General features: G+C 42.5%; 2 protein-coding genes across 2 annotated transcripts; one reads left to right on the top strand and one right to left on the bottom strand.

Annotated features, from left to right (window-relative positions):
* Positions 1 to 4,574: 4,574 nt before the first annotated feature.
* LOC148769136 (uncharacterized) lies at positions 4,575 to 5,117 on the bottom strand. Its single transcript, XM_088820256.1, has one exon. The coding sequence runs from the start codon at positions 5,115 to 5,117 to the stop codon at positions 4,575 to 4,577; it is 543 nt and encodes a 180-aa protein (XP_088676382.1).
* A 2,173-nt stretch (positions 5,118 to 7,290) lies between these two features.
* LOC148769135 (uncharacterized) lies at positions 7,291 to 8,307 on the top strand. The gene has a single exon (XM_088820255.1). The coding sequence runs from the start codon at positions 7,291 to 7,293 to the stop codon at positions 8,305 to 8,307; it is 1,017 nt and encodes a 338-aa protein (XP_088676381.1).
* The last annotated feature ends 4,425 nt before the right edge of the window (positions 8,308 to 12,732 follow it).

The following is a 12,732-nucleotide window of genomic DNA, read 5'->3' as shown; positions in this document are numbered from 1 at the left end:
CACTAATTAATTTGTTCAACCAATTTACTAAATTCGCTACCCGTTTTATGTATCGGGAACAACATCAACATAGCGTCAAATCGCGTGGCTGCCTTTTCAATCCCCATCGCGCGCTTTCCAAAGCGCACGTCAGCCCTTTTCTCTTCCAATCGCGCGGTTTCATATATTGCGCATCACTCCTCATTCAATTGCGCGTAGATTTCACTGTGTTCAACCAAATCGCGTGCCGATTTCACCTTACTTTACCAAATCGCGCGCGAATTTCAATACACTCCACCAAATTGCGCGCGCTCTCTAACGCGCCTAACCAAATCACTCGTGCTCTCCAATAGATATATAAAATTTATTATTTATCCACACCACGAGGAGCCAACTCCCTCGGGTCTCATACCCACAGCGGGATAACTCCCACGAGGAGCCAACTCCCTCGGGTCTCATAACCACAGCGAGATAACTCCCACGAGGAGACCACTCGCTCAGTCCCACAATTCGCAGCGAGACAACTCCCACGAGGAGCCAACTCGCTCAATACTACAACCCGTAGCGAGACAACTCCCACGAGGAGCCAACTCGCTCGGTACTACAACCGGTAGCAAGACAACTCCCACGAGGAGATAACTCGCTCAGTCATATAACTCGTTGCGAGGCAAATCCCACGAGGAGTCAACTCCCTCGGGTCTACGAACCCATAGCGAGATAACTCCTACGAGGAGACCACTCGCTCCATCCTACGACCCGCAGCGAGGCAACTCCCACGAGGAGCCAACTCGCTCGGTACTACGAACCCGCAGCGAGACAACTCCCACGAGGAGCCAACTCGCTCGGTACCACAACCCGCAGCGAGACAAGTCCCACGAGGAGCCAACTCGCTCGATACCACAAATCCGTTGCAAGGCAACTCCCACGTGCAACCACCTCGCTCGATAATATTACTCACCGCGAGACAACTCCCATGAGGAGACAACTCGCCCGAAATTCACTATATAATCGCAAGCTCAAGTTAGCACAATTACAACCCTAGAAGCACTTAGAGATATTATGAGAATCTATATAGCCTGGCCAGCTTGATTATTCAAATTTATCTACTTGTTTTCGATGGGTCATTCATTAAAATGTGGCCACGGTCCAAACATACTTAAGACCCACGAGGTCTAACAAGGGGCACGACCCCCATAAAAAAATATTGAGAGTCTGATCCCCTCCTCAAGTACATCACGCACAAGGCTATATGTAAACACATATAAGCAACGCGTCAAAACATTGACAATGTCAAAAAATAACAACTCCCACGAGGAGAATACTAGCTCCGTGCTACTACATTATCGTGAGACAACTTCCACGAGGACATAACTCGATCAACTCTATTACCCCAGAGACAACTCCCACGAGGACATTACTTGATCCGTGCTACTACATTATCGTGAGACAACTCCCACGAGGAGATAACTCGATGAACACTATTACCCCGCGACGAGACAACTCCCACGAGGAGATAATTCGCTACTACATCGTCGCGGGACAAAACCGACGACTCAATTAACTTACATCGCGACAACTTGGTCGCGCTATGCACCAATGCGCATTCACGCCCCTCCGACACACGCTCCAACGCGTTATCGCACACCATCGACTACTACAATTTTTACTCTCGACACGATATGTCACCCATTTCAACATGGCCCCCACATCGACTCGAGAGTGGGGGGCTTAATGATATGCCTAATTGGCCCAACCCAGTGGGCCTACAAATTATTTACCTACCGGGCCACGAGCCCAATATCGAAGACCACTATCACCGAGGCCCAATCACCTTCAAGCAAGGTTCGGGCCCGACAATCTCAACTAAGCTATAAATACACATTTGAACTCATTCCATAAGGTACGTCCTATTAACGGAGCAATACTATTAACTGTATTCTCTGGACTATTTTCTATGATCAGCACGTCTGACTTGAGCGTCGGAGGGGTTTCCGCCGGATCAACCCCCAGCTCAGTTCACGTGTTCTATGATCGCAGGTACCTCAGGATCATCAAGTTGTCAAGCTACTGATCCGCTTTGCTCTCCCAGTTCATTTTCTACACTACCCCAGATGATCTACTTTTTAGCATCATCATTGTCATTTCCGTGTCCGTACCACATACTTATAAGTACTCCGTCTTTCTCAAAAACAATACTAGCAACAAGTACCAAATCACAATGTTTATTTTGTGCATGTATGAAATATTTATAGAAAAAACAAAAAATAAAATGTAAATATATAAAGGCCTATTACAAACACATCATATGCTATTTATTCATAAAGATGTCGAGACAAAAAATTCTTTAACAAAAAAATCGAAACCATGCCCAAAGGTGTGTAAAAGACTAAAATACCCTACACATTTTAATATGCTACATTTTCATCATTTAATTCAATTTGACCCCAAATTTCACCGATAATTCAATTTTTACCCATAACCCAATTTTGACTACAATTTCGTTCGTCGCCACCGTTGATTTTTTCCCCTTTTTTTCTGTCTGCTTTTTTCCACCGCGGCATTGACTTTTTTTTATTTTTTTCTGTTGCTGCTGGCGGCATTGACTATTTTTCTTCTTCAACATTTCTTGGCCCGTTTAAACAGTAATATTGTTGCAGTTGACAGTCATATTAACTATATTTATTGTTTAACATAGTAATATTATTATATTACTGTATAGCACAGTAATATTAACTCAACAAAAATCACTATTATTGTGTAATAGAGTAGTATTAATATGTTGACCGTTCAACGAAGGCGAACATAATAAAATGCCAAATGAATTAATATTGATGTGGTTGACAAAATATTATTGTCAACCACAGTAAAAATTCGAAAACAGTCAAAGCTGGAAACCGGCGGCGGAAAAAGACAGAAAACAAAAAAATCAACGCCGGAAACTAGCGGAAAAAGAAAATCAAAAAAGAAAAATTCAAAATTGGATTTTTGTGGTCAAAATTAGAGAAATTGAAGTTAAATTGGGGTTACAATTAGCAGTTGGGTTTATAGGATTGGCGTAATTTTATCATATACATTAATTTTGCATTTATTTATAATACATTTTAAACGAATGAGCTTATTGGTGAAAGAGATATAACCCCTGAACCTAGAATAATAAAAATGGTTCGTTAGAGACTTATGTATAAAAACATATTGTTTTAAAGAAAAGAACAAAAAATTTAGTGAATATTTTTCAATTATAATGGGGTAATGGCAAATAGTGAATAATATTCAATTAAAAAAGGGACATCTAACTTTTTTGTCTTGTAAATAAATCCACCGTATTCAAACTTATTTGCAAATAAGAAAAACTGATATATATACACCAAAATTGCCCCCAACTCCTTGAAACTATAATTCAACTCTAATGTTATGATTTAGACCCCAATTTAGCACAATCTCATAAATTAACCAATTTTGACTGCCACCGTCAAAGACCGCCGGTGAACTGTCGTTAACCACCGGTCTCTTAGCGTTGACTTCTTTTTTTTTTTTTTTTTTTTTTTTTGAATTTTTTGTCTTAAAAGAAATTATTTTCATGAATATTACAGCCTGGGAAATAGTAATATTAATGTCAGAGACAATAATTTTACTGTATTAATTAATTTTATAGTCTTGGCCTCCAATTTTACTATTTTCTCCGACCGAAATATTACTATCTCCGACTGTAATATTACTGTCTCCGACCGTAATATTTTTGTCTCACGCAGTAATATTACTGTTTCGGACAGTAATTTTAGTAATATTATTGTTATATTAGTAATATTACTGTTTTGGAATTCACTATTACTGTCCCACACATTAATTTAGAGAGAAAAAAAAAGTTTCAAAACAAAACGAGAGAATGCTGGAGACCGGCTGAAAAAAAAATTAAAAAATAAAAGGTTTTCGAAAAAAAAATTTCAACACCAACCGCAAGACCGCCCCCCCCCCCCCCCCCCCCCCCCCCATCTAGGAGATATAGACAGGGAAAACCCCCCCTCCTAAAAATAATTAGAGAAAACCCCTTTTGTTGTTAGCTTGGATAATTAATAAAGTTAAACTACCAATCATACCCTTACTCCTAATCCTAAATTTTGGCATATTCTATTTTATCGTTATTTCTTTCTTTTCCTTTTCTCGATCTGCATTCATTCAGCTCTCTTCTCTCCTCCGTCGTTCTATATTTTTTTTTTCCCTCAGACTGCTTCTTTTTTTAACTCTTATCTTCTTCTCTCTCTTCTCTTTCCCTCTCTACAAGATTAAATCGAAGGTTGAGATGTGTAATGAGTTGACGGCTAGGGTTACCCAAAGTTTCTCGATTTTGCGAATATTTCTCCTTCGTCGCGGCAGGATATGGTGGTCATGAAGAAAGTTGGGTTCTAGTAGCTTTATTTTGGTGGTTTTGATGGTGGTGGTTTTGGTTGGGCCGGTGGTAATCAAATGTTAATTATTTTTTTAAATACTCCACGTGGCAAAATATGAGTGGAGTCATGTAATTGCAAATAATCGGCCCATCCAACCAGAATTTAAAGTTATTCCAATTTTTTTTTGAGAGAAACGACCCATATATTAGCTCAATATGCCAAATCGGCTAAATGGGGAGGTAAAGTGTCACCCTCACAACAGTAAGAGGAATCAAAAGAAGCTAAATAATGAGCTAGACGGTTACAAGAACGTCGAACAAATTGAAATTTTAAATGCGAAACATATGTTAACAGAGTGAAGATTCCTTCCACGTAGGTGCCGAAGGAATATGTGTGGAAGTCACCCTCGTTAGTTGCATCTACGATCGTCTTGCAGTCTCCTTCCAAGATGACGGAGCGCCATGTGTGCCGTGCTGCCAATTCTGCCGCAAGCATGGCTGTGTGCGCCTCACCATCGGCCACGCTAGGTCTGCCCCTAATGCGCTTTGTCACCCATTTAATGCACATTCCTTGAAAGTCATGAGCCACAATAGCAATCCGATAAAAGTCTAAACCTACCGGATAGGCCGCGTCGAAATTTACCTTATGTGAGTCTGGCGGCGGTGGAATCCAAACCTCCGTACGTTCTACACGACTTGACGGGGGAGAAGGTTGTATTGTTGCCGATACACCGCCAATAAATTGTCGCACCATTTCAGCACCTCTAAAAAATCCATAGCTAACTGACCATGTAATTTCTGATTGCGAATTTCCCAAAGTTTCCACGTAACAATGATTGAACCATTGCCACGTCGATCAAGAGTCCGCGATCGGCCGTAATTTAAATACATCTCCACTCCAAGCCTGCCGACTTCCCGCACACCCATGTACCGCATGTATGAATGTTTCCACCCGATCCTTGCAGCGGAAACAAGACGGCGACGATGCGGTCCTCCGTCTGAATAACGTAGCTGCAGTTGGAATAATAACGGAGCATGCTCGCCACCAAAACACCCACACCTTTGGTGCGATTCGAAGCTCCCACAGAAGTTTCCACCGCTTTCAGGATCGTCCGTCCCCATGGCTACTTGATCGGAATGCCGTAATATTCTCTAATATTTTACCATCGTCGGATCCGAAAACAACTGAATTAAACGCTATGCCGATTGTGGTCAGACTCCATAATTCTTCCGACTGGGCAACGAACCGAGGCTAGTGGCAGAACTATTGGATCAAAAATTGGGGAAGTGGAAGAGGTGTTTCTGAGTAAAGGGGGTCACTTTTCTGATTACTTGAGAGTCAAGGTACTCCTCGACGTGAACGAGAGCATTCCACGAGGGGTGTTCGTGCATACAGGAGCGGGGATAAAACAGTGGATTTCTTTTACTTATGAGTGCATGCCCAACTTCTCTTTTCTTTGCGGAATCATTGGCCATAATGAAAATAAATGTGTACTCCAATACAGTGAGAACTTCGTTGAACCAAAGTGCAAGTACGAGAATGGAAATTGGCTTCGGGCGGTATGAGTGCATGCCCAACTTCTGTTTTCTTTGTGGAATCATTGGCCATAATGAAAATAAATGTGTACTCCAATACAGTGAGAACTTCGTTGAACCAAAAGGCAAGTACGAGAATGGAAATTGGTTTCGGGCAATGGGAAGGGATGAATTCAACTCGGGGCTCTCATTGGGAGCGGTGAATACCAACCGCAACTGGTCAATGGAGCGTTACTCGGCTTCGGCAAGGACAGAGGGAGAGAATAGTACTAGTGGGGGGCAGACTTGTGGGATTCGGGGACTGGTTTGGGAAGGATTAGGAAAGGAGAATTATCGGCCAGCCTTGGCAGACCTACAGCTGGTGAATACTCCGGTGACTAGGGGTGGAAATCGGAACGAAATTTCCGATTTCCGCCGGTTCCGATCCGAATATTTCCGATTTTGGAACCATTTTTTATGATCCGATTTCCGAAATTCCGATTTCCGATTTTTCCGAAAAAAATCGGATCGGAATCGGAATTGTATATAAAATATTCGGAATTTCCGAATTCTGATCCAAAAATAATTCCGAATTTTCCGAAAGTATTTCCGAATAATTCCGAAATTTCCGAAAGTATTTCCGAATAATTCCGAAAATTATTACTATTTATTAATTATTATAAAGTTACATTTTTATTATAAAAGAAATATACCACATCTTCTTAGGCCCACTTTAGCAAAAGCCCAAACCCAATATTTTCCAAGTAACGTGAATCTAAACCCTAATTCTAAGTCATTTCTCTTTCTCTCTTGTCTTGCATCAGCCGCTCTATCCATGGAATCTATCATTTCTTCCACCAACATCCATTCTTATCTCTGTGAAATCTCCTTTTTCTTCCACCAGGGCCGCCCATTGTTCTTATCGTCGAGCACCGACCACCACATGAGCCGCCCCTCTTTCTCTTCGCGTAGCACGGCCAGCGCTGCCCCTCGTTTTCTCCGCGCAACATAGCCAGCGCCGCCCCTCGTTCTCTCCGCCGAGCACCACCTACACCGCCGCTCATTCGCTCCGGCGGACCGGCACCTCAGCCCAGTCGCCGCCCCTCATTCTATCCTTGCACGGCGCCGAAAAATCCAAAAATGAATGATTCCGAAATATTCCGATTTTCCGAAATTTCCGAAAAAATCGGAATCGGAATCGGAATCAATATTGTTGTTTCGAAAAAAATCGGAAATTTTCCGAAAAGACGATATCCGATCCGATCCGTCCGATCTCCACCCCTACCGGTGACCGAACATAGGCCGATATACACGATTAAAACAAACAACGGGAGGAAGAAGGCATCTCGGGGAAAGAAGAATAAAGCTGACTCTAACGAGGATATGGACGTGAAAAGGGATCCCAAAAAACCATGCTTGACCTTAATGGACGAGGACATTATCTCAACGGCGGAGACTGCGGAGCAGTCCCGCCGACAACAATGAATTCTCTATTATGGAATTGTCAAGGGCTTGGGGGTCTCTTGACAATTCATACCATCGGAGAGATTCTCCGAGTACACAACCCTCAGGTGGTGTTTCTTTTCAAAACCAGAGCGACATCGCAGAGGTTAAAACAATGGTGGAATCTATTTGGGTTTGCTGGCGATCGTACGACCAATGGCGGTGGATTAGCATTACTCTGGAGCAAAGATGTGGCAGTTGATTTGAGAGCCTATTCGCAGAACTTCATTGACGTGACGGTGGAATGCCTTGTGAGTCTTCAAAAATGGAGGTTAACCGGCTTCTATGGTTTTCCGGAGAAGCAACGCAAACGTCTGTCATGGGAACTTCTTCACACACTAGGAGGGCAAAACCAGTTACCATGGATTGTGGGCGGTGATTTTAACGAGATTCTTCATGCATCCGAGATGATGGGAGGACCAGCTCGTGAGCCTCATTCCATGGAGATTTTTAGGGAAGCTCTCGACGACTGCGGGCTTTCGGACATTGGATGGGAGGGCAAACAATTTACCTGTACCAACAATCGCGAATATCCGCATACTGTTCGGAGCCGTCTAGATAGGGTTTGTGTCAATGGGCCGTGGGAGGGTCTTTTTCCCCATGCAGTGGTCCGACATCTTGCTCACACTGGATCAGACCACTCACCAATCTTATTGATTCCACAAGGGATGGAGCCTAGAACAAGACCAGGGAGGATGAGGCCCTTCCGTTTCGAGGCAATGTGGGCAAGTAGGAGTGACTGCGAGGAGATTGTTCACCGAGCGTGGGAATCGGGGCAGGGGTCAGATGATGTGTCGACGCTATTGCAGCCTACTACGGATTGTAGGATGGCTTTGATGCAATGGAACAAGGCTGTGGTCAAGGCTCCTGACAAAGAGATTAAAGAAATCACCCAAAGAATTAATGAATTGCGTGACATGCGATAAACGGCGACTATTAGGGCTGAATATCGCGAACTTTAAGGTCAGTTGGAGAAATTGATGGGGGACCGTGACATGTACTGGAGGCAAAGAAGTAAGGCTCAGTGGGTGAGAGACGGGGACAGAAATACTAAATTTTTCCACGCCCAAGCGACGAGCAGGAAAAAAAAAAATCGGGTGGACCAGATTCACGACTAGTTCGGTAATTGGCAGAGTTCTGAGGCAGGAATTGAGAGGGTTATTCAGTAATATTTTGACCATATTTTCAGCTCTTCTAATCCGTCGTAATTAGAGATGGATGAGATCTTAAATGAATTTGAGCCAAGAGTAGGGAGCGAGGCGAACGAAAGGCTGTCTCTGCCATTTACGGCGTTGGAGGTAACTTTAGCTCTTTCACAAATGTCTCCCCTTAAATTCCCTGGTCCGGATGGTCCTCCTGTTTTATTTTTTAACAAATATTGGAAAATTATTGGTTCTAATGTTACCTCATGTGTTTTGAACCTTTTGAATAATCGGCACCTTCCCAATAGTCTTAATTTCCTTTTTATTGTGCTTATCCCAAAACAATCGAAACCTGAGCGTATTACTGAGTATCGACATATTAGCCTCTGTAATGTGATCTATAAGATCGGGTCTAAAATGATTTCTAATAGACTTAAACCGCTTTTGAATTCTATCATCTCACCCACCCAATCGGCCTTTGTACCGAACCGTCTTATCACGGACAATATTCTCGTTGCCTACGCAGTGAATCATTTTATCCGAACATGCCCTAATCGAACGAATAAGCATATGGCTGTTAAACTTGACATTAGCAAGGCTTACGATCAACTTGAATGAACTTTTCTTTGGAAGATCCTTACCAAATTCGGTTTCTTGCCTAATTTTATACATCTTATTTTGCTTTGTGTGTCAACTATCTCCTACTCATTTTTATTCAATGGTTCACGATTTGGTTATGTCTCCCCTTCTCGGGGATTACTACAGGGTGATCCTCTTTCGCCCTATCTCTTTCTATTTTGTGCAGAAGTGCTCATCTTTATGATACAGAAGGAGGTAGCAAGGGGCGAACTTCATGGAGTTAGGGTGGCCCCGATGGCGCCGGTTATCACCAACTTATGTGTTATGTGGTAATTTGAGCAAGGAAACATAGTTTGAGAATTAAGAAGAAATCTAGAGATATAAATTAAGAGAAGAATTGGAGAGGAGAATAAAGAGAAGACATAGGGAGATTAATTGATTCTTAAACTTCATTATACTTGTTTGCATTTACATGCTCAATTTATAGAACTTACATTTAAGTGCAATACATAAACTACCCCACGAACCCACCATTAGAAACATGCATAACGTGCCCTTGAGCCTAATTCTATGTAAATGACCAATTAAAATTAAACTACCCACCAACTAATTAATTTCTTCCACTAACTAAAAATCATTAATTATATTATACGTATCGTTCCGGCCTGCTTGAATTATCCTTGTCCTCAAGGATATAGTCTCGATACGTGTATGGGATCATTTTGCGAATTCAGTTGGTCGGGTGATCCATCAATTATTTGAAACAGTTGCTCGAACTCTTCATGGCAAATGGCATCAATGAGTGTTTGTTTCATGAAACGAGTGAGGGCTTCGGAAGGATCGTCAAATTCGGTACGGCTAAAACAGTAGAGCAACGCCTTAGTAGCTTCGCAGATGATACTCTTATTTTCTACCGAGCATCGGAAGGAGATGCCGAAAGTTTGAAGAGTGTTGCCAGGCGCTTCGCTGGGATATCCGGGCTTGAAATTAACCAAGAGAAGACACGCATGAATTTTAGCCAACAAACCCCATTGGAGCAGAGGGATCGTATTCAGCAGGTTCTAGGATTCCAGGTAATTGACAGGCACAACAAATATTTGGGTATGCCCGCTTCGCTGGGGCGAACCCGGAAGGAGGTTTTTGCATATCTTCAGGAACGACTTTGGAGACAAATTAAAGGTTGGGGAGATGGGTTTTCGGGATTTGAAACTGTTTAACTTAGCGTTGTTATCGAAACAACTTTGGAGAATACTCACATCTCCAAACTCTTTACTGTCACAAATACTCAAGGCTCGTTATTTTCTCCAATAGGATATTTTTCGCGCTACACTGGGTTCCAGGCCTTCGGCGACTTGGCGGAGCTTCTTGCTTGCTCGTGATGGTTTTATTCAGGGACTTCGTCGGAAGATTGGGAACGGACGGGATACCTCTATTTGGGGGGATGCATGGCTTAGAGAGGATGGTAACTCGCGAATCATTACCAAACGGCCGATGACGAAACCTTTTCCACATCGGATCTGGGATGTGCTGGACCATACTACCATGCAGTGGAATGTGGGGTTGATTATAGCAGAGCTTCTGGCCCGTTGACCATGAAAGAATTCTCTCCACTCCGGTGGGGTGTCCTTCGGCGAGCGATAGGTGGGTCTGGAAGTTCTCCCATAATGGGCGATTCTCGGTGAGGTTGTGCTACCTTATGTTGCTAAACCCGGGGTTTGGGTCATTCCAATTTAATCCATGTTAGAATCGTATGCAAAATTAGATGTCAAGTCAATTTAGGTTAATTAGCCTTCTCAATACTATACACACAAATTACTTTCGGCAGCATGCAACAATTCCCGGTAGAAATTTTGGAGGAACTTTTCTCATGGCTCTCACTTGAGGATCTTCTAAGATTCAAATCAGTATGCAAAAACTGGAATTCAATAATCTCCAGCCATCACTTCATTAACTTGCTGTTATGGTATGATTTGTTGACTAAATTGAAATAAGAAACTGTTTGATCAAAAGAAGGAAATTTCATTAATGGTAAGCTCCAAAAGTGAGCTGAGGACTTACAAAACAGAAAGATAGGCTGAACAGTAGCCATTACCGGAGCTATTACCTACTCTAGCTACCTACTAGCTAAGACTTCCAAACATGGTAACCCTCCTCTGATTAATCTATTTATAGAATAAAAAACCCTAGCCTAATAAGGCCCAATAAGCTGGCCCGTATTGGAATAGGCCTACATATTAAAACGCTTATTACACAGAAACGTGATAATCAAAATAGCACTTATAAGTTTACTCAAACGCCGTCGTTTCGCCCATTAATCAATTCCTCCCCCAATTCGATTTCTTCATTTCTCCAATCCTGACATTCGTTCCCCCTTACACCAGCCATGCCTCATGGCTGCAGACTAGGAAACTTCTGTAAGAGTTCCTCCGCATCCTCCCAAGTGGCCTCTTCCAGCGGCAAGTGAGCCCACTTGACCAACCACTATCCTACGGCCGCGTTGTTTCTCTTAACTAGGCGGCGTTCTAACACTTTCTCCGGCACCAGTAAAACCTTGCACTGCTCATCCATCAAAGGTACGCCTTCCTCCACCCGATCGGCCTGTCTTACCCTTTTCTTTAGTTGCGAAACATGGAAAACTGGGTGTAATTTAGCATCCTTCGGTAGTTGTAGCTGATAAGCCACTGCCCCAATTTTCTTAATGATCTCAAACGGCCCGCAGTATTTTGGGGTTAATTTCCAAATGTGACTCTTCCTAAGGCTTAATTGTCTGTAGGGCTTTAATTTTAGGTATACCCAATCTCCTTCCTGAAACTCTCTCTCGACCCTCTTCTGATCCGCAAACTTCTTCATCCCTTCTTGCCCCCTTTTCAGCAAGTCTTTAAGTTGTTGAGTGATAAGTTGGTGCTCTTTAGCCCAAACTTCCACTCCTGACTTGTTCAGTAAATGGGGTCCATACCCCATTTGAGGGGGAGAATAGCCGTACAAGGCTTCGAAGGGGCTTCTCTCAATAGTTGAGTGGTAGGTAGTATTGTACCACCACTATGCGAGAGAAATCCAAGAGCTCCAGTGTTTGGGGTTCTGACCACACATACACCTCAAATAGGTCTCCAGACACTGATTAACTCTCTTTGTTTGTCCATCCGTCTGTGGGTGGTAGGCAGAACTTAACCTCTGTTGAATCCCCAGTAAATTAAACGCTATGCCGATTGTGGTCAGACTCCATAATTCTTCCGACTGGGCAACGATGATGATCGTATGTCTCTCTTAGGATCAATATGCGTTTCCACATACCTAGAGAACATAGTTGTAGGAATCACAAACGATCATAACCTAAAACTTCCGATGAGCTAATAAGATTTAATAAATAAAATCCCTCATTCTTAATTAAGAATAATTATCAAGCTATAAAGAAAAACCAAATTGTTGAATTTTTCTTTCCTTCTACCAAGAATTAAATTATGTGTAGCCTCTCATAATAGTGCAGTAAGCCGTGTTAGCGGGGAGTGCTATTGTGGGATAAGCTGTAATTTAATTGACATTAGATGGAGATACGGTCATAGATAAAATTATATTGGATTAATGTGGTCGGCTAGATTAACTAGGGATTGCATTAGTTTGATATAGTTGGAT

This window comes from Erythranthe guttata, chromosome 7 (assembly GCF_056151865.1).
Source record: "Erythranthe guttata isolate IM_541 chromosome 7, IM_541, whole genome shotgun sequence".
NCBI lineage: Eukaryota > Viridiplantae > Streptophyta > Magnoliopsida > Lamiales > Phrymaceae > Erythranthe > Erythranthe guttata.
The sequence above is the reverse complement of the archived record's forward strand: the minus strand, read 5'-3'. Positions and strand labels throughout refer to the sequence as shown.

Coding starts and splice junctions, on each gene's coding strand:
- LOC148769136 (XM_088820256.1), bottom strand. CDS start 5,117: ATGGTGCGACAATTTATTGGCGGTGTATCGGCAACAATACAACCTTCT.
- LOC148769135 (XM_088820255.1), top strand. CDS start 7,291: ATGCTTGACCTTAATGGACGAGGACATTATCTCAACGGCGGAGACTGC.